The sequence below is a fragment of the Theobroma cacao genome, chromosome 9, assembly GCF_000208745.1.
Source record: "Theobroma cacao cultivar B97-61/B2 chromosome 9, Criollo_cocoa_genome_V2, whole genome shotgun sequence".
Classification (NCBI taxonomy): Eukaryota; Viridiplantae; Streptophyta; class Magnoliopsida; order Malvales; family Malvaceae; genus Theobroma; species Theobroma cacao.
Window position 1 is genome coordinate 35,033,559 of NC_030858.1, and position 21,163 is coordinate 35,054,721.

The 21,163-nt window shown below is 34.7% G+C and overlaps 4 protein-coding genes across 5 annotated transcripts; 3 read left to right on the forward strand and 1 right to left on the reverse strand.

The window, feature by feature from the left end:
* On the forward strand, positions 2,405-3,175 carry LOC18590445 (cyclin-dependent protein kinase inhibitor SMR2). Its single transcript, XM_007015975.2, has one exon. It carries the CDS (start codon positions 2,596-2,598, stop codon positions 2,977-2,979), a length of 384 nt encoding a protein of 127 aa, XP_007016037.2. The 5' UTR covers positions 2,405-2,595; the 3' UTR covers positions 2,980-3,175.
* On the forward strand, positions 5,815-7,519 carry LOC18590447 (histone H2B.2). Its single transcript, XM_007015977.2, is given in 2 exon segments — positions 5,815-6,571; positions 6,573-7,519. Coding segments are annotated over 2 exon segments (1,014 nt in total). The 5' UTR covers positions 5,815-6,241; the 3' UTR covers positions 7,257-7,519.
* On the forward strand, positions 8,999-10,027 carry LOC18590449 (RING-H2 finger protein ATL57). The gene has a single exon (XM_007015979.2). The coding sequence runs from the start codon at positions 9,066-9,068 to the stop codon at positions 9,819-9,821; it is 756 nt and encodes a 251-aa protein (XP_007016041.2). The 5' UTR covers positions 8,999-9,065; the 3' UTR covers positions 9,822-10,027.
* Positions 10,676-17,658, reverse strand: LOC18590450. 2 transcript variants are annotated; one of them, XM_007015983.2, is made up of 8 exons: positions 17,576-17,658; positions 15,971-17,045; positions 14,980-15,098; positions 12,756-13,664; positions 12,362-12,671; positions 11,701-11,866; positions 11,260-11,365; positions 10,676-11,136 (listed from the first exon to the last, which is right to left on the reverse strand). In XM_007015983.2, exons 2-8 carry the CDS (start codon positions 16,778-16,780, stop codon positions 11,019-11,021), a joined length of 2,538 nt encoding a protein of 845 aa, XP_007016045.2. In that variant the 5' UTR covers positions 16,781-17,045; positions 17,576-17,658; the 3' UTR covers positions 10,676-11,018. The 2 variants fall into 2 exon arrangements, with proteins under 2 accessions (XP_007016045.2, XP_017983530.1); XM_018128041.1 differs by having other exon boundaries at positions 12,756-13,667.

Consider the following 21,163-nt stretch of genomic DNA (forward strand, 5'->3'; position numbering starts at 1 on the left):
TCGGTGCCGGTGAAGTTTGGCTGTTATGGTCAAGCAAAAGCAAAATAATCAAGTGTTACCCAGCTTACAAGTGAAAAAACAAAATTTTAAGATTATCTAACGTGTCAAAATATAAATGGATGGTGTAAGTTATAACTTTTCGAATAAAATTTATAGTAATAATTAGTTCAAAATAAAATTACGGATCACTTTAAAAATACCTATTTTAAAAACATTGAAATTATTTATCACTCATTAAATCACAAGATCACCTTAAAATCACTATAAATTCATATAAATTCATTAATTAAAAAACAATTTATAAATAATCCTAAAACGTAACTCATCCTAATTTATGTTATTATATTTTTTTTAGAATTATCTAGTTTAACAAGATGAATAAATACAAATTTATTATTATTATTATTATTACATTCCATGGCCACTTCCTCATAATATTGAATCGTCTTTTAAGTTTTTTTTTGTTTTTTAATTATGTAGTAATTTTTTTATTGTTTTTCTTTATGTATATAATATATATTTTAAATAGAGACCAAAATTGGATAGAGAAGATTTAGACACCCTAAAATTATGTATTCCAACCGCACCCCAATCCAAGGTACTTAATTATTTTTAATTCTCATCCCCTCTCATACGCCAAGTATATATATATATATATATTCTATTTTCAATATGAAATTACACATCAAATTTATTTAATTATTTAAATAATTGTTTTTTAAATAAATTATATACACGCATGTACACATGCAACAAAATTTAAATCTTCCTCTTGATTTTTTGAATTTATTGGGATAAAAACAAACCCCAAGAGATGCAAAAGTCTAACCTAAAGGACTATAATTGGGATTATTTTTCCATCCTAAATTGTATGGAGTGCTCTCCTTTCAATTACATTTATTTTATATATATAGAAAAGTTGGTCTATTATTCAAACCTTGCATGTGCTATATTAATGTCACAACGAAACATTGCAATCAACTTGTAACAGAAAATTCAGAGGAAAAAAAAACCCTTATGAATTGTATAATTTATTGGTAACAAAAGGCATGTATGATGTTTGTATTTACACCCAATAATACTTTTTAAATGGGGTAATTAAATGTTTTAACCTTCTATGAGGTAAAAAATGGAAATAGTAAAAGCCAAACAGAAAAAAAAAAAAAGAAGAAGAAGAAAATAGAGGCTTTAGAAATTAGCGAGTGATCTCCATTTGGACCAATTGCCCTAAACTTCCAGGCAAGCAAGTAAACTCAACAGAGTATATGTATTTATGGTACTGTTCGAAATTGGGTACAAAATTAAAGGTAAAGAAAGAGAAAGGAAAATGTTAAAGAAAGCAGGGAAAAGGAAACTGCTTGTTGAAGTGTACCCTTTGGCCCTTGCACTTATCTGTTTGTTCACAGCCTACGTTCCACTCCACCCCCCCTCTCATATTTTCTAGTTTTAGTCATCTTAAACTATTTATTTTCTTTAGTTTTTTTTTTTTACATCCACCAATCATAAACTCTTTGTTTCACTAATAAAACCAAGGGATTTCCCATTAAAAAGATATGAATGGGGACTGGAAGATATGGAGGAAAAATTATATTATTCACTAATTTACGCTGTAATGTGCCAGGGAATTCTATGTCTTTGTCAAGACTCGAATTATTTTCCAAGTCTCAAACGGTATCCTATGCCCGTAGTGTATATGAAGACAAGCGCAAGAGAGATACATTGACATGACAGGTGAATAGGGAGAAAGATAAGGTTTTCCTCCCTCTGAATCCAATGCTTTTGCTCATGGAAATGCCTCTTATTATTGTAATTATTTGTTAATTTGACCTTCAAATTTGAGATTTTATATATTTTTAAGAATCATTTTCACGTAAAAATATCAAAATTAAAAAAGGATACGCATAACTTTAATCTAAAATTAATTGATAATGAATTAAAAAGGCAACTAATCTTAACGAATAAGAATAATAATGAAATAGAACAAAGTATTTGTACATTTACATTATCGGACTAATTGGGGTAAAACGAAAAACCCATTGTGGTGCAACTGAAATCTTCTTGGATCAAGTGTTGTGGTGACTCTCAACTGTCAACATATTACCCATCCGAAGAGGAAAACTAGAGTGAAATTAGAACCACAGGGAAATGTCATAGGCGGATTTGACTGTCAATTTATAACCATTCATTTTGGGATTGGACCGTCTATATAAGAAGTATGAATATAATATTGTAAAGTTTCCTTTCTTTGCAGTAACATATTTTCGGTGGGCAGTCATTTGTAACAGGATCACTGCTTTGTCGTGTCTAGGGACTGTCTAAATGAACGAAGGGGAGAATTCCAAAGGCAGAAATGACGTGGAAGAGAGGGTACGTATAAAGACGGGAAAAATACAAAAGAAGTGAAGGTGCGGAAATTTTGAGTAGACATTAGACAATAAGTTGTTTCAAAAGATAAGAAAGAAAATCAAGTTACAAGGCTGCAAATTTCAAAAAAAAATTCTCTCTCTCTTTCTCTCTTTCCAAACATACTATTTCGATTTTCCTAGAATTCATACCTAACTATTGCTATATAGCTAATATTCACCTTTGACCTCCATGTCCAAGGATCACCATGATAATAATCTTCAAGAAAGTCTACAAAAACGTGAACAACAGCAAGAAGAAGAAGAAGGAAAAGAAGAACAAGGGCTTGAAAAAGATGGAGGAGGAGGAGGAGAAGAAGAAGCGGTGGCATCGAGGAAAGATGTTGAAGAAGAGTGCAAAACGCCAACTTCGAGTGATCACAAGATACCAGCCATTCAAAGCTGCCCACCAACACCCAAGAAGAAAGTGGGACCGAATTCCCACAAGAGAAAATTGTCGGAGTCGCAGTTCTTCGAAACCAAGAGAAGTGAGGAGGTAGAGTCGTTTTTTCGATCCAATTCTGAGCCAGTTACTGTTAACTCTCGTAGCATCAAGAGGAGATGTAGGAGTGCTTGAAATTGATCTCTCATCACCATGTAAATTTTCGATGTCGAATTTTCTTGGGGGAGTTGCTTACTTACCTATATATATCCTTCATGTCCTACTGAATTTTCCTGCTGTTACTCTTCTTATTCATATTTATCTATTGCAAATACTGTGAGAAATTACAATAATAATAATAATAATAATAATTCAAGGTGGCTTTGTTTCATTAATTCCTGTGATTTTGCTATCAAAATTCTGATTCTTTCTTCATTTCTGGATGGCATATTGTTGCATGTAAATTCCAGAAATGGTACTGGTAGATAGAAGAAAACTTCTTACACCTAAAGGGAATAGAGTATACGGAGATGGATGTAAACTTAATTAGACAAATGGAAAGAGGCATAGCATTTCAAAATGATGCATACTTTGAAAGTTGAATTTCGTATAAAGAAAGGAACATATAGGCTTCCTGATATGAAGGTCTTGCTCACACACTGATCATGGCAAGGTACCGGCCGGCGCACCAAGGTCAAGGCCTATAATTACTTTGGCGGAAGAAAGAAAGGGAGGAACTTATTTGTCTCTTTCTGAAGATTTATTAGTTTGTATAGCAAAAGGTGAGCAACCTAGAGGAACTCTAGTTAACTTCTGTCTTTTTATATAATTAGCTAGGTTAATCTTTCCCTCCTTCTCACATTCTTTATTTCTAACTGACTTTTACAGAGTTTAAAAAAAGTTTTTGATTTTATTATATTTATAAATTTAAAATATAAAAATATCTTATATGGTAAAATAACATAATATTAAGACATTTTTAATATAAAAAATTGAAGAAAGAAATATATATTAACCGTACCCCCCCACCACACACACATATATATATATATATATATATATATATATATATATATATATATTAAGAAAATAGCTAGGGTAGCACAAAACCTAATAAGGACAAGCTATTTTGCCATACCTATGCCCAATATTCCTTCATGTTTATTGATAAGATTTGCCGTTTGGCTTGTTATCAATGTTTAGATCACCAAATATAATTACTAAATATATATATGTGTGTATTTTTTTAATATTCTTTCAAAATACTTGAAAACAATCCCATATGTCTGAGCATATGACATTATTTAAACCCCAAAATTTGAGTTAAATTTTGTTTTTGCAAGCAATGAGCATGTGGTGTGGCCTCCCTGTACGTGTCCAAGTATTTCTTCCCCTCACAAATTTGTTCAAAAGAGTACGAAGACACAGGGTAAACCATCCAATGTCTGTCTCCATGCTCTCTCTTGGCCACACCCAGAAGAACATAATATTATTCGAAGAATCAAGGAAGTTGCTTGCTTGATATCTGGCATTCATCAGAGATTCAATACTCATAATTCTATCATCCATCATCAATGGTAAAAATTGCACTGTAAGACTTAGTTGGAGGATTCAATATATAGCAATGTCGACACCTAAAAATTTTGGATAAATGAAATGAGAAATTTTTTATCCAAAACACAACACGCACGTGGTCGAATTGTACCTATTTGCAAAGGGATTGGGTCGAAGTGCTCCAAAAGAATTGACAAGGACAAGACTGTACCTGGCACACCAGAATATAGAAATCTGGCACTGACTTTGGGTTTGATTTATGGGGCCAATGGCATAGTTTGGCAGGAATATGCGTCGTTTCTGGCACTCAGCTCCATTCGAAGGGAGGGCCAACCACGTCAATCTGCTCTCAAAAATGAGAACTCATTTTCCTCTAAAAGCTTCCAATCTTCCCTTTGTTCCCTCTCTATTTGTTATGATATGTGCGTAGTAACGTAGATTCTCAACGCATAGGATTCTGGTTACTAAGGGATATTTTCCAGTTGTACTGATCGAGGGGGGAGTCCGGGTTGTGACTGTTTTAGATTTTGCAATCTTTCATGAAGCCAAGTAATGTACCTTCCCCCTTCTTTGTTTCTGTTTTGTTTCTTATTAGTAGTATTTTCCCCCACTCTAGATTACGTTTGACATGAACATGACACATGGCATTTTACAATGAGAATTAATAATGCCAAATTTAAGACTATTATAGAGCAACTTCCTCAAATTATTTTCATTCTTTTTACAATGTTTCACTTGGGCACATGGCTTTCAAATTGTTGACGTTTGTATTTAATCTTATCTCTCTTTTAGAATCAGGATTGTGTGATCGAAACAAAAGAGTGAAATGGGAGAGTAGTTTCTTTGCCTTGTCTGAAACCATGATTATGATCAGAGCAATTGATTAATCCTGATAGCAGTAAGCTTGGAAAGATTGGGGACATTGAAGGGTGACATATTGGGGTGACGTATTGGGGAGATCACCTTTGAATGATTAAAAACAGAAGATTTAAGTCCCTCTCGAAGTCATAGGAACAGTAAGTTTAGCAAAGCTTCAGCTCCTGCAGCGATAGGTTCATTGCTCAAAATCCTTGCTGCACATCTAGAGGAGAATGGTGCTATGCCCTTTTATCCTTTTTGTAATTAATGTATTTCCATTAAGCAAATAGTATGCAACAAATGGTCTTTTAAGACTTAATGACAGTGAGTGTCACAGAGCCGGGTATACAAATTATAGCAGAAATGGATTTTACAATATATCAATCACTTTACAGAGGTGTATATATGTATAATTCATGTTACAGATAATAGAAGGGCAGCAATTATCGATTCCTATATCAGTGCAGTTAGCACAAAGTCTTCCTAAAGTTCAGCTGATATTTTCCTTGATCTTAGCGTGTGATTGGTTCTCTGATTAAAACTTGACATTGGAGCAGAATCTGCTCATTGAAGAGTTTGATTTATCGTTGGCAAAATCTGTTAATGGAGTCACTTTAATACCCGAAACCCAAGCTGCAGGACACCAGAAGCCTCTACAGGGGATATTTTTAGTGTTCATCAAGGTACACTGGTGTATGGAAGCAAAATAGTTTGAAAGGCTAGCTAGTTAAACTTCTAAAGAGAAGAATAAAAATTTAACTTGAATTGAATAAGAAGTTGGAAGACAAGTTCCTTTGTCTTCTCATTTTTAATTTCATGTTTGCCCTTTCTGCAACACAATATTCCTTTTGCTCAAAAGATAGATTGAAAAATTATAGTACATCACTAGAAATCTGGAACACTCCAATTATGGCCAGTCTCGGAATATCCGTCCAGAAATATCTTACCATTTCATCTTCACTTTGCAGAAAATGCTTTTTACTTTTACCCGCACGTAGCTATTGAAAACTGCAACAGCTTGACAGGGTGACATCCGCCCTCCCACATGTCACTCTCTAGCCATGTCCAAGACTGGTATGAGTTACTTCCATGCAATCAATCATCCACTTTTGACTTTGATTTGCAGAAGAGTGAGGAGAAACGAATATTACAGGAAAAAGAAAAGGAAAGGAAAGTAACATTAGATAAGAGAATGGCTCCCAAGCGTCGAGCAAATGTTGTAGTGAGATCTACTAAGAAAATTGTTCAAGAAACTGTTCAAGTAGCTGTAGTTCAACAACCAGAGGGAGACCGTGGTGAACAAGAACCAATGAAGACGGTTCCTGTTGAAGACATAGCGTACGACGAAGAAAGGATAATAACTGAAATTTCTGTTGGAAGGGTTAAGCAAAGACAAAGCGCAAAAAGAACCGCACACAGTTCAAATTCCAGTGGAAGCGCCAGGCAAAAACAAAGTGCAAAAAGGACAGGAGCCAGAGCAAGTTCCTACTGAAGAACCAAGCAAAGACAAAGCGCAAAAAGAACCTGCGAAAGAACCAGGCAATGAGCCCTCCATAGCCTCAGAAGAAGCAAGCGAAGAAGCAAGCAAAGCTTTGGAAGTAGAAGAGCCTCCACTAAAGAAAGAAGCTGAAAGGAAGGAAAAGACAGGGGCCCAAGAAGGAGAAGAGAAAAAAGACGAAAAGAACGGGGAGACTCGAGAAGGGAAAGAGAGCAATGAAAACCGCAAGAGAAAGAGAGGGAAGAGAAAAGAATTCGATGGCAATGAAGCGTACAAGACATACGTGTTCAGGATACTAAAGCAGGTTCATCCAGGGATGGCGATTTCCTCCAAGGCAATGTCAGTGATTAACAGCCTGATCAATGGCATGTTCGAGAGGATTGCAGATGAGGCGACCAAGCTCTCCAAGTACAACGAAAGAAGGACACTGTCTCCAAGGGAGATTCAAGGGGCGGTGAGATTAGTTTTGCCTGGAGAGCTCGGAAAACATGCTGTGGCAGAAGGCAGTAAAGCTGTCACTAACTACGCATCCTACAATGGGAAACGGCCCAAGTTGAATTAACTATTGCTGGTTTTTTTACTTTGTTGTAATGTAATTAACAGCATAACCACTCTTCTAGGATGCTGCTAGATTTTAGGTTTGATGTTCCTTGCTGGCCCCTTTGCATTTTGTTTTTGTACCATAATCGAAAGGGGGTTGTAATTGTCAGTTTGTGGCCAGTTTGGTTGGGTTTCTACGAAGCCTTCAGTTTGTTGTTTTGCTGTCTGGTACATGTCCCTTGTGAGTGGACATGCTTTCTACTGCTGCTTCTACGCTACTTTTTAGTCTTGTCCTCTTGTTCCTGTGCTGGTTTGCTTGGTGAGATTACTTGATCAGGTGCCTTAGTAAGCATCCTAGAAAAGAATAATAATGGCTTACAAACTCTCTCATCACCCTTTTTCCCATCCTCAAGTTTGGGATCATTAACTTTTAATTAGTTTAAGTAAAACATATTTGTAAACCCACCATGCAATTAATTAGGCAGCATCCATGACAAGCACAAGTCTTTGTTGTACTTTGACCTTTTTCTTTCCCTCTTTATACTGTTTCTTGAGTTCACCCTCTTTTTCTTTCTGCAGAAGTTAAATAAGACTAGTACTATTGTTGAACATGCAAATAGTCGAATTAAAGGTAAAATGATTGACGGTTGTGGCAGCAAGCTTTGAGACTAAATATTCAAATGGACACGTAGCATATCTAAAATAATATAGTAGAAGAATTATGTATTAAGAATAAGGTAAGCAATCTATTACACTCTAGATGACAGCGTCGGCAAGATCAAGTTTGTCTTAAAAAATAATTTCAATATTATCTGTTTTTATTTTTATATGATTTGTTATAAATTATAAATTTTATATTATATAAAACTATTTTTTATATTTTTAAAATTTTATTTTAAACAAATTAAAAAACAAAATTAACTTTTTTTCATTATAAATAAAAAATTTATTATTAACAGAAAGTTATTCATTAAATATTTTTATAATAATTTTAATTAAAATTAAAGTTTATATAAGTTGTTTTGTCAAACAACTTATCTATAAAATAGAACTCATAAAAGTAAATTTTTTAAATAGATTTAACTTAATTTTAAAATATATTATTTTTCATAAAAATTTCATAATAACTTTTAAACTAAAAAAAATCAAGCCAAACAAGTTCTTAAAATTCAATAGTGAACAAAAGAATAGAGAATATTTAAAAAAATAGATATAATATATTAGAAAATTTTCTAAGCTATTTAAAAAAATTTAAATAAGTTATTATCTTTTTATTACATTCAAGCAAATAATTAGAACTTTGAGTCATATAAGTCCATATAACTAAGGTTTAATTTACTACCAATAATCAAAACATAATTGCTTTTTCTTTATTCAAATCTTAATCATTTGGTTTTTTTTTTTTTGAGATGTACATTATTCGTGATTGAAATTTGAAACCAAATTCCAAAGACCAAAAGGGAAAAACATATACCTAACACATTCTTATTAAGTTATCCGACACTTTAATTTTGACTTTCAAGCATAAATAACTGAAATTAAGATAATTAAATGCATGAAATAATTTGCTGCAACCTTATGTTAGTAATAAAAAATCTTACAAGAAAGAAAAAATAATAAAAAATGTGGGACCTTTATCCCAATCGATAGCCTAGTTCCATCAGTGTTACATCACCTTCGCTCTTGATGACTCGGACCGCCCACCTTACCCCCCTTATCCTTGAAATTTATCTTCGTTTATATATGAGGATACCCCTTCATTCAAAACAATAATAATAACAGTACTAACGAAGCAAAGTTTACAGTTCAACGCTCTCTTTTCTCAACTTCAATGAAATTCTACTCCCGGAAACTCTTCCTCTACGATGACCTTCCCTACTCCGCCACCTCATTACCATCTCCACCACTTCACCACCACCGCCCCACCACCACCAACTCCACCTCATCACCGCTGTCCTCCTCTAAAAAGCTGCCCCAACAAAACGATCCTTTTGACTCCTCCATGGCTCTCACCATAGTCGTTCTCCTCACAGCTCTCTTCTTCATGGGCTTTTTCTCTATCTATATTCGTCGTTTCTCTGAAGAACCAACAGCCCATCTCTCTCGTAGAAGACGTTACCGTGGTGGCTCACTTGACACGTTATCATTGCCGTCCGATCGTCATCATGTCTCAACTCCACGTAAAGGACTTGACCCAACAACCGTTGGATCCTTGCCGGTGTATTCTTACCATGGGGACGCGAAGTACCAGATAGACTGCGCCATTTGTCTGAGCGAGTTCGAAGAGAAGGAATGCGTTAAAACGATACCGTGTTGCGAACATGTTTTCCACGTGGAATGTATCGACACCTGGCTCACCTCCCACGTGTCGTGCCCCGTTTGTAGAGGGACCAGGTTGTTAGAGATCAAGGGCGGTGCTGGAGAGGGTGTAATGCAGGAGAGAATCGATCAGGGTGTAAGTGAGTTTTCTGCGGTTGACATCAATGACACGTGTATGGTGATGGGAACAACATCAAGGGTGATGAGAACGAGTAGTTGCCCCAGGTTAGGACAACGAGCAATGTTGCAAAGGACATTCAGTTTTTGATACGTTCAAGGTGGCACGTGTAGGTGTTAACAGCTAAATTCTTTCAAAGGTCATCTAGGGGTTTCGTGATTCGTTTTTGATTAATTTTGTTTGTAAGTTCCTGTCTTTAGCCATACAACGAAATGGAGAAAGTGATTGCAAATTGTTTGAGAGAATCATCAAGTATTAAAGAAAGGAAATTGTTTGGCCTTATCTACTTTTCTTAATATTTGCTCCTTTCTACTTGGTTTTCAACTCTTTCATTATATACTTAGTGAAAAAGGAAATTAACCAGCTCGGTGAAACCATGAGCGGTGGCGTGCTGTTAGTTGACACCGATGACTGGTGCAAAGACTTGATGCATGTCGGTATCTAATCAATAATCATCGTATCGAGACAAAAATCAGACCAAAAGCATAAATGACTAATCCTTCACGTTTCTGCCCTCCAATAAAAGTCAAATCTTATGGACAATTGTGATCACAAAAACAAAAACAAACCACTACACCATACAAAAACAAGTCTCAACAAGAAAAGGACGGTAATATGTTGTTATCTATATTGGGAAAAAATAATAGCAAATCACATGATCCAATGACAATTTACAATTTGCATGAAATAGGGTTTCTTGCAATTGTTCTTAGGATCTTTTTAAACAGTTCTTCAGCAGGAGCTTTCGACGGTAATTGCCAGAAGAAAATGTCTATCAACCAAAGCAAAAGCACTTTCACCGAAGGAAATAAACTAATCACAAAAGGTGTGGAACCAGGGTAAAAAAAGAGGTGAGAATGGATTAACTAGAATTATGCTACAAACTATGACCCTAGCAGGTATGCTTCCCTGTTCAGCTAAGAATCAATTATTGAAATTTACACTGCAAGATAAAGTCATCTCAATCTCATTGCCAGGATTCATCATAAAATGTATAGATATAATTGACAATCTCACACTCGAGTTTATTCGGATTAGTAATATAATGAATTAAAGATGACATTTTCTGTTTCAATCATACACTCAATTTATGTACTGTATATTATCAAATCACGGCAAGGGGCCCAAGAAGGGGAAAAAAGGGGGAAAATAAAGAAGAAAAGAAGAGAAAATGGAAGATACCTGGAGTGAACCAGGAGCAAAAACTGATGAAAGATTCTACGATTGTTAATCCAGATTTTTCTATTTTCTTTTGTTTTTTTTTATTATATAAATATACTCTTCATATTAAAGGATTGAGTAAGCACGGATGACCTCAACTACTGGTGCCCGACACATTGGACACTTTCCTCCACCTTGGACCAACTCATTGGCACACTTTGAGCATGTGCACATGTGCCCACATCTGTAACAATATGAAACAGAAATGAAAAGAAATAAGATCACATTGCAAAGTGACTTGGCATTTTTTGGGCTCTATAGGCCTCAATTCTATATGAAACTGGAGGGTAAACTTGATAAGCTTTACCTGTACAATAATGAATCAATATTGCCTTCACAGCATGTACAACAGATTCCCTTCCTCACATTATCCCAGTTAGCTGCATCCTTGGGCAAGCTGTCATCAATCACCCCTGCAGCAGATCAACGCAATGATTAACAAACAGAAAGAACAAGAAAGCAAAATGAACAAATGCTGGCATGAGAAAAGTTTCAAATTCATTATAGAACGAAGAAAACCATTTTGTTACAACATGAAAAATCAGCAGTTTAATCCAATGTCAGAGTTTCTTGAGGATAAATAAGAGTAATCAGGACAAGTAGAGCCTCCTGAGGATAGATGACAGTAATCAAGAGAAATAGAGCTTCTTGAGATAGAGAAAGAAGAGGGGGTGATTCACTTCCCTGCAATACTCCTTAAGGAACTATTACACAAGCTAGCAGATATGCAAGGAAAGAAGAAAGACACCTTGTGAACCAGCTGAACGGTTCAGTGCAGCAGAAACTTCCTGTCTTATTGACCGCTGTAACTCAAGTTGCATATCCATGCAGGCCTCTAGCATTCTCTGCATGTTATTCATCCTTTGCTGCAGCCTAGCCATGTCAATCCTCAAATCATTAACAATCTCCCACTCCTGAACCAATTAGCAGCAAAAACTCAATTAAAATGGAGACCAAAAGAAAAGTAGTTGAACAGATTTAAGCACCTAAAGAGTAGTCCCCTTCAAAATTAGTCATATACTAAATACTGGTATCCAGTGAACTGCAAATGAAGCATGACGAACCGGAAGTGTTTCACTCTCCAAAGATAGCAGGAAGTATTTTGCAGTTTGGCTGTTCAAAAGTGAGAGGAAGCATTTTGCAGTTTGCTGTCCTAAAACATATATTATTTAGATCAGCCTAGCTAAATTTTCACCAAGAAGGCACAATTATTCTGTGATAATAATGTTAGCAATATCAAACAACATTTGAGATAACATAACAAATAAAGAAATAAGATGCTTTTGAGGGAAATATCAGCTTTTTATCAGAAGTATCTATTAAAAAACGGGGATAGTAGATTAATCAACTTTTCAAAAGATAATTGAGAAAAGAATCAAGTTGCAAGCAAGACGAAGAAATGGACGTACAATGCCAAAGCGCTGATGCATATCATGCGGTGCCCAATTATAATGGTGTGAATCCTGGTCCCAGAGTGGCTGCGTAGGTGGCATCCTGGGTGAAGGAAGGGCAAGTGGAGGACCCTCAACTGCATCCCCCTGACCCTCATTCTGATCCCTGCTTTGCTGTTCTAGATCTTGTTCAAGTGATGCAGGAGTAGGTGATGTTTCATGTAGCTCCCAGTCAATAGAAGCATGATTTTGCCTTTCCACATATGATTGTATCAACTGGTCAAGACTCTCACGGAAACCACTACGAAGAAGAGTAGACACACTTCTCCTAAAAAATTAAAAATGATATAGTTCAGAAAACAATGAATTAAAAAATCAAATTTCATACACCCAACAGTTATAGAATTCACACCTGCTTAAGAGTTCCCTCAGTTCCATACTGTATACATTATCATCATCAGGAAAATAAAATGTGTCTGTCCTTCCCATTGTAACAGGTTCTTGATTAGAAGACCCTTCCAACCAATTCCGTGTAGTCTCATGCAAGCCACCATCCTCATGTTGTGCATCCAGAGCTTCTTGCAGCTGATCATAAACTCCATCTTCATTCCCACCATCCTCACGAGGCATGTCAGAGGCTTCTTCATTACCATCCATCAACTCGTTATACTCAACACTAGATCCCTGCCAGTGCACTTCCTCATTTTCCTGATCCTCTTCCTGCCATTGTTCAACTTGAGAAGCAGATTCTTGCCCACCAATATTTTCGACTGGATTGCTTTCCAAATTTTCTATGTCATTCATTAACCCAGATGCCCCACTTCTCTCACGATCTTGGGGAGAATGTTCATAAGATGCTTCAATATCTTCTCGTAGATGAATAAGTTCTCCAGATTCATTCTGCAAAGCTTCAAGGGGCGACTCATTAGCAAGATTTTGTTGCCAGTCCCTATCCAAGACTTGTCCAATAACATCTCTGCTTTCATTAGACTCAACACTGGCCGACCACTGCCAGTCTCTAACCACACTCTCAGAAACTTGTTCCCGCCACTCTTCTACACGAGCAGAAGTTTCTTGCCAACTTAAATCTTCAACAACATCACCCTCTAAATCAGTTCTACCATCCAAAAACCTTTGGTTATCAGTTTCCTCATTCTCATGTTCAGATTGGCCATTTAATCCATCTATGACTTCATGTGAGTTATTTACTTGGTTCTGTTCATTTCTATTACCATTAGTGTCAGCAGTAGATGATGTCTCAGAGCGGTTACCGCTTGCAGGACCACAACCAGAATTATCCAGTCTGGAGAAAAACCCTTCCCTGCTACAAGACACAGTTTCCATAATGTTACTGCCAGACGGTGAAAAAATGACATCATATAAATAAAATGGATAAGGGATTGAAAACTTATTATCTAATTCAACCTTAACCATCCTTGCGAACTTCCACTAAGTATCCAAAAAGTCCTCCAAGCAGGTTTAGTCAAGCTACTTCCAAAAAAAAGATGAGCAAAAAATTCTATTTTTTGTAATCTAGCCTCTCTCATTGGCATAACATTCTCATACTAGTAGCAAGCCATTGATAACTAATTACAAACGCAATCATAAATCCAACAATCAATAAAATGATTGGCCAAAAAACACCTATAAAGTTGAATCTACAATTAGACCCTGTCATTTTATCATTTATGAGGGACCTCCCCCATCCCAGGTAAATAATGCAACATTCACTAAACTACACAAAAAAATAGTTAAATCAAATGAAGAATGTCTATACACTCTAAAGGTTTGTCAAGTACCCAGTTCCCCGAAGTTTGGAAGCTATTCCAATGGACTCTGAAGTCTAGATTACTTGCACAAGCTCACTTGCAAATGAGAGTGTAAAAGGTCCTACGTCCAGACCAACCAACCGCCCCCTATAAGGTAAAAAAAGGGGTTGGAAAAAAAACAGATATCACACCTAGAAACATAGGGCCACATCCTGGTACAACAAATTTAGATATTATAGATGAAACAAATATTCACCACTAATCATTCAAAATCAAGCAGCCATACCAATGATTCATATCTTAACAGACTAAAATCATCAGGGGTGCAAGTTCTCCAACTTGAATAATAGACTGAAAACGTGTGCAAAGTACTAGCATTTACAATCTTAACCTCTTTATCACATTGCTAAAAACATTCACCAATAGCTTTACAAATTTCAACATCCTTAATATTTCCAAGAAGTTTCTTTCTTGCAGGCCAGAATCTTGGTGAGTTATTAGAGTTAAATCATTGGAAGGGACATAATTTTAAACTTCAGTGAAAGGTCCAAACTAAATTTGAGATCCAAATCCCTTCTTTTAGATTCAAGAATCTAAATGCAGCTTTGGGTTTTCATAAAAAGTGAGGTAAATATGGAAGTAATAAGACAGAAACTACATTGCTCTGCTGGACAAATTGACAGCACATACTAAGCAGTTCAAGTTCCTATTGCTTAAAATTTTGCTCAAATCAAGTTCCATATAATAAAAGATGTGTACAAAAAACTACAGAAAGCAAAAAGAGTGGAACTGTCTCAGAATGTAGCATAAGATGAACTTTGTTGAATAAAGAACTTTTTTATTTAAATGAAATAAGGAATGAAGTACCTTAGACCAGATACAGTCTGTTTTTGTCTTAATAAGCCTAATTCACTGGCTGCAATGGAGGTAGATCTGTCACCTTCAGCCATTCTGTCATTTCTCAAAAATCTACCTCTCAATAATGACTGCAAAAAGAAAACAAGGAAGTGATTAGGAAACAAATAAATGCCAGTAAAAGCAGTCCATGTTTAATCAAGATGGTAAGACACCCAAAAGGTTAGCAATTAACACTAGGAAGTATAAAGACACTTGATTTAAAGCTACCAATGCCAAGCTAAGCCAAACTACAGTTGCCTTCAAACAACAAGAAGGACATGTATAGAAGATCCAAAAACATTTTTAAAATTTCTGACAGCCTTTTAGCAGCAATGGAAATAGTCAATAGGTTGACAAATTGCTCTTCAGTGTTATAATATATAAACCATTTAATTTCCTGAAAAAGCTAAAAGAAAACATCAACAACTATAGGAAAATGACAAAGCAAGTAGTTGAGACAGCCATGCTAGCATTCCTAGTTTGACCGAAAATAAGAATTCTACTCTTGATTCAAAATTATATTCTTTATGTCATTCAACTTCTACCCTGGTTAGTATGATATTTAGACTTAATCTTGTTATTTTCAAAAATTTTAACAGGAAAGTATAAATCAATAATCACACATCTAACACTTCCGTTTGTTGTTAGAGCATGTATTACACTTAAAAAATGACTTTTAAGCCATCAGAGCAATCAAAGCAACTAACAGTCCCATTGCACGTAAAGGTGTACCTTGTGCTTTAGACCAGTCCAACAGCTTTCAAAACTACGCAAAAAGCATTTCAATTACCTATGAGAATCTATAAGACCAAAACTACCAAATTATCATCTACCTTATATCGAGTTTTTTTTTTTTTTTGTCTTTCTTTTTGTTTGAAATTTTGGATAGACATGCACGTCATGTGAACAGATAAAGACAATAGCCACCAAACAAAAATGGCAAGACTTTTTATGCATCTACCTGAATACGGTTGCGATGTGCAAAATTTGATACAGCCCGATGCTCCAATAACCCCTGAAGCTCTGTTTGCCTTTCTCTCTCAGCCTTTTTAAGCATATCAAGCAGGGCCTGTCGGCCACATAATTTACGAATGCCCCTACGCACATGCTCAGTTCGGCCTTCATTCTGGTTAACCACCAATCCATCAAGAACTCGTTCAATTTGACCACCAACATCAGCAGCTTGCTCTTCTCTATTGTCAACGCAAGCACCTCTCTGCTGGCTATTCATTTGCACCCACTCCCTTATGATTCTGACCCTCTCCTGCTCAGTTTCACCAAGCCACTGGGCCCTTGAACTGTTGTTCCTACGGGAAACATTAGATGTACGTTCCCTGCCACCACTGTTCATCCACTCCCGAAAAATTTGCCTTACCCTTTCCCTTTCAACTTCCCCCAAATCAGATGAATGTTCAAAATTAAAATTACTAGAATCCTCATTCCCATTTTGTGACCCAAATCGATCTGGAGACCATTGTCCAAACTCATTCTCACTCAAGCTCACATCCTCAGAAACACCACTATGTTCACTATTTCGGCTATCTGAAAGATCAGTCAATGAGAGGTCATCACTCCTTTGCTGGAGCATTCTTTCACTAGCTCTCTCTTGAGCATGACTAACCACATGCTCATCCTCAAGCTCCCGCCACATCTGCAGGAGTGAGGATGCCCGGGTGCTGCCATTTTCCTGCCTTCTTGATGCTTGAGACTGAGACTCCCTTAGGAAAGTATTATCAAGCACAGAAACATTGTGTAGACCAGCAATAGCCATATTACTCAAAAATTTAAACTATCAAACCCTTTCAACCCATCTGCTTCAAACACATGAAAAACCGCATTTATTTACAAAAAAAAAAATCATGTAGAAGACGATCCCCTTCAAAAAAATCAATCCACACCTAAACTAGTAAATCTCTTCTTCATCATCATTTATCGGCAATAGCATGGCCATCACGGTCATCACTATCAATCTTCAAGCAAACACACAGGAGGACAGTAATAAACCACGTATTAACTCCCCCAATCTTCGGAAAACTCTGCAACAACTAAGAATCTCAGTTTTTTTCTAATTTACTTTCTTCATAAAATTAAAACATTCTTGAGATTAAATTTCCTCCATGTTAAGTTTCACCGTTGACAAAATGAGGAAGAAGAATAGAAATCACAGTAATTCTGGAAACTATTTACAACAACCTCCACCAAACACAGACTAATAACAGTAATCTGAGTTAATTAAATGGATTAATCCCTTGTTTCGCCGCCGAGAAAATGTAAAAAGATAACAAAAAATTCCAAATCTCAAATTTTCCATCTCCCGCGAACCAAAGTATCCAAAAAAACTGTTAAAAAAACGAATTAACCTTATACAATGTCATAGAAATTCAAAATTAATTTTCCGTTCTTTTCCTAACATTTCTCGGCAACCAAATAAGAGAAACGAACAGCACTACCAAATCAGCATTCGGAAAAAACAAAAAATACAAAAACTGAAGATCGAAACAACAAGAAACAGCACCGTTTAAGGAGCAAAGAACCGAAAAAGAAAGGAGAAGGAAAAAAAACGTACCGAAGAAGCTTGAGCTCTTTGATTTCGAAGTAAAGGAAACGAAACCTAAAGAGAGAGAGAAAGAGAAGGAAAGAGAAAATGTGAAGAGAAAGAACACACAAGAGAGAAATAGGAAGAGAGAGGGAAGACGAGGTTTTATGAATAATTAATGAAAAAAAGGAGACACGTCATTTTTCTTTTTTTGATTTTACTTTTTTTTTTTTTGCTTGTTTTTAACTTTTTACGGTCTGATGGATGCCTATAAAATGTTGCCGTAACACTAACGTCTTAAAATCAGGAAGGCGAAGACGAATAGGAAGTCGACGCGTGGATAATGTCCTTTTCTCCCGGGGTTAATTATGAAAGTTTCCAAATCTTGGATTTAACGGGATGTGTAGAAAACGACGCGGCGTTTTTTCGTGATCTCGGAATTTTGCCTCCCTCTCTCTTTCTTTCCCCGATGGGTTGGAAATTTCAAAATAAAGCAGGGGGAGGGCAAATATGGAATTTCGACTAACGAGGGAGGATGACGTTAACCGGTAAATGTTGTGGCGTTAACGGCAATTCAAAAAAAAAGGTACCACAAGCCTACAGCCCTCTTTTTTAGTATTACAAAGTTTATTTTAAGATTAAATATTTATCTCAATTTTATTTAATTAAGTATTGTCTTAATCAACATAATGAGGTTGGATCAACTTTCTTGCTTATGTTTCCATTTTCGTAGTAACATCTTTTTCTTTCCTCTTATTATTCATACACAAGTTATCCTACAAATTGGTTTGTCATGATAATCTATACTACTTGTTTGATTGATAGAAGATTTCATCTATGACCAAATTAAGGAATGGCAACCATATTTTTCCAATTTCTTCAATGTCTATTCATTTTCAATTACTAGAATGCAAATTTTTAATTTTTTTAAATTATCTTTGAATAAAAGAGTTTTTTTTTTTTTACAAAATTCAATGATAAATAAATTATTCAATTGCTTAATCAATATAAAATGTATCATTTTTATTAAAATCGTGTACTCGAATTATTGGTACGATTTGAACTCGTAACCATCTCCTATCCAAGCCATTAAATGCAACCCTTCATTGGGTTTTTTTGTTTTTTTGCAAGACTTTGCCAAAAATGACCCAAAACAACCCTTCTTTTGCTGCAAGATGTTACCAAGAAAAAGTACATGAAAATGGTATACATGGGTAGGTTGGAATATGGGGAGAAAAGGTGTTAGCATTAATGTATAAATCTTCTAGAAGCAAGGTTGGCAAGAATTGGTTAGTAAAATGAAATGATTGACTTTTTAAGGACAAATGGCAAATGTTAGAATGTTGATTCAAAATTGGGAATATGGGTTAGCCTAAAGCAAAGTGATTTATTACTAAATTTACTATGATTATAACTGTCCAACTGTTGCTATTAAAGCCATCTTCCTTTTTTTATTTTAATGCAAGGTGGGTTTAACTTATGAAGTTTATGATTGGATGTGTTAATTAAAAGTTGGTTGCAAGAAAAAGCCATCATGTTAATTAGTGTAAAGCAATGTTTAGCTTATTAAAGCATCGCTCGTTGGCACTATATATAACATAATGTATAAACTTTACTACTTTATATATTATAAAATCGAGCCTGTTGAAAAGCTCATTGACTAATCAATTGTCTCGAAAATTTAGGCTAAACTAGAAATAACTCATCTAACTTTTATGTTGATACACTCTTCTCACCACAAATCAAAGTCCTGGAAAAATTAATTAATATCACATGTAAAACATGAACAATAATTAATGAACTTGAACCAAGAAGGAATGGCACAAAGAAATGTTTTAAGATTCAAACACAACCTTTATGACACTCCCTATCTATCTTAACTTGTTATGAATATTTTTTTAATATACGAAATTATTTTTTTTACAAAAAAAATTTAATTTGATAAGGTATGTAACGCACACATTTATAAATTTTTTAAGATTCATTTACATATCAAATGTGATATGAAAGTATTTTACTTAATTTTAAAATGTTTGACATGATATTCTCTCTCGCTCAATTTGACAATATTTTTGTTGTTATTGATCACCCTTACCTTCTTTTTAGAAAACCCTAACATGTTTTAAATCTAAATTAAGTCTACTTTGATACATACACATTGATATATATTAAAAAACACCCATTATAATCATGTATGTTTGAGTCCACCCAACATAATTGGGAAAACGATGCTTATCTGTTTTATCTTAGCTATATATATATATATTGTAAACAAATTCCTTATTATTTTTTTAAATTGTGAAATGCCTTAGTCTTACAAAGCAATAATTGCATTTAAGAAAGGGAGTGAACACCTTGAAAGGAACACTATACGTTTCTACTCGACAATTTCCGTCGGCTTGTCAATTTTAACATGCATCAATCTTGAAACTATTTTCAATAAAATATTTTTTTATCTAAATGAAATGGTTCAGAGTAATTAATATGTATTAATCATTGCTTCCCATCTTATCAATCTAACTCAACTATTCTTTTACAATTTTAACTGTGAATCATAATGGCAATGTAAATAAACTTAAGACCCATATTTATATAAATACATACCCTACATGCATGGAACTTGGAAGGATTGTTCATATCATTATACAATAAAAAATTTGAAGAAAATGGGTTGACTCAAAATCTAATGCCAAATGCCAGAAGGCGTCAGTAGTGCTCAATCATATAGTAGTCTATATATATATATATATATATCTATTTATGATGGTGATTGTGACTAATTATTAAGATTATTTTAAGGTCAAAATGTTAGTTCAATACCCGACCAATTGCTAGCTTAAACTGATTAAGGTCTTGATGACTACTTTATGGCCAGCATCCATCCACCTTCGTGGAGGTTGCTTGTCACTCCCCAATCCACGTAATCATCGAAACCAACCTCCAACTGAATTTAATGAATTGGATCATAATGTTAATTATATTGCTTTATCACTGATTATCAATACTAATCATGAATCTTATGTATTGCTATGGCTCCTTAATTTCGACAATGCTAACCTTACACACACATAATCATTCACAGTTTTATCAAATATTCACTTGAATTTAAAAGATAGAGTACGATTTGAATAAAAATCCCAAGTTTAGAATATTTAAAAATAATACATCTTTATATTTTTTAATATATTTATATACGTTATATACTTTTTATTTTAAGTTATGATTATTAATAAATCCCATTGTTATCTTTCTAAAAAATATATATAAAAATAATATTTTCAATAAATCAAATAAATATATTGAACCCACTTCAAAATTAATATACATGCCTTAGTAATTGTCCATTATGTATCTCAAGGATAATTAGCAAATGTTGTGAAATAGTGTTTATAATGAGTTCATAAAAAAGATTATTATTATTATTAATGGATGGAATCCTCTATATATATATATCTATATATATATATATATATATATATATATATATTAGTCATAATCTGAATAATGACCCCTCCATTAGCAGATAATATGAAAAATGATTGTGAGGCATTGGCCCCCCAAATGTAAGGGCCATTTAGGTAAACCCAACAGATTGTCTCTTCTTAATGGCACATGTAC

Excerpts from the sequence above, each read along its gene's own strand:
- LOC18590450 (XM_018128041.1), bottom strand. The coding sequence starts at position 16,780 with ATGGCTATTGCTGGTCTACACAATGTTTCTGTGCTTGATAATACTTTC. Across the intron at positions 11,366-11,700 it reads CCGTTCAGCTGGTTCACAAG|GGGTGATTGATGACAGCTTG; the intron begins GTGTCTTTCTTC and ends GATCTGCTGCAG. Across the intron at positions 11,137-11,259 it reads ATTGATTCATTATTGTACAG|ATGTGGGCACATGTGCACAT; the intron begins GTAAAGCTTATC and ends ATATTGTTACAG.
- LOC18590445 (XM_007015975.2), top strand. The coding sequence starts at position 2,596 with ATGTCCAAGGATCACCATGATAATAATCTTCAAGAAAGTCTACAAAAA.
- LOC18590449 (XM_007015979.2), top strand. The coding sequence starts at position 9,066 with ATGAAATTCTACTCCCGGAAACTCTTCCTCTACGATGACCTTCCCTAC.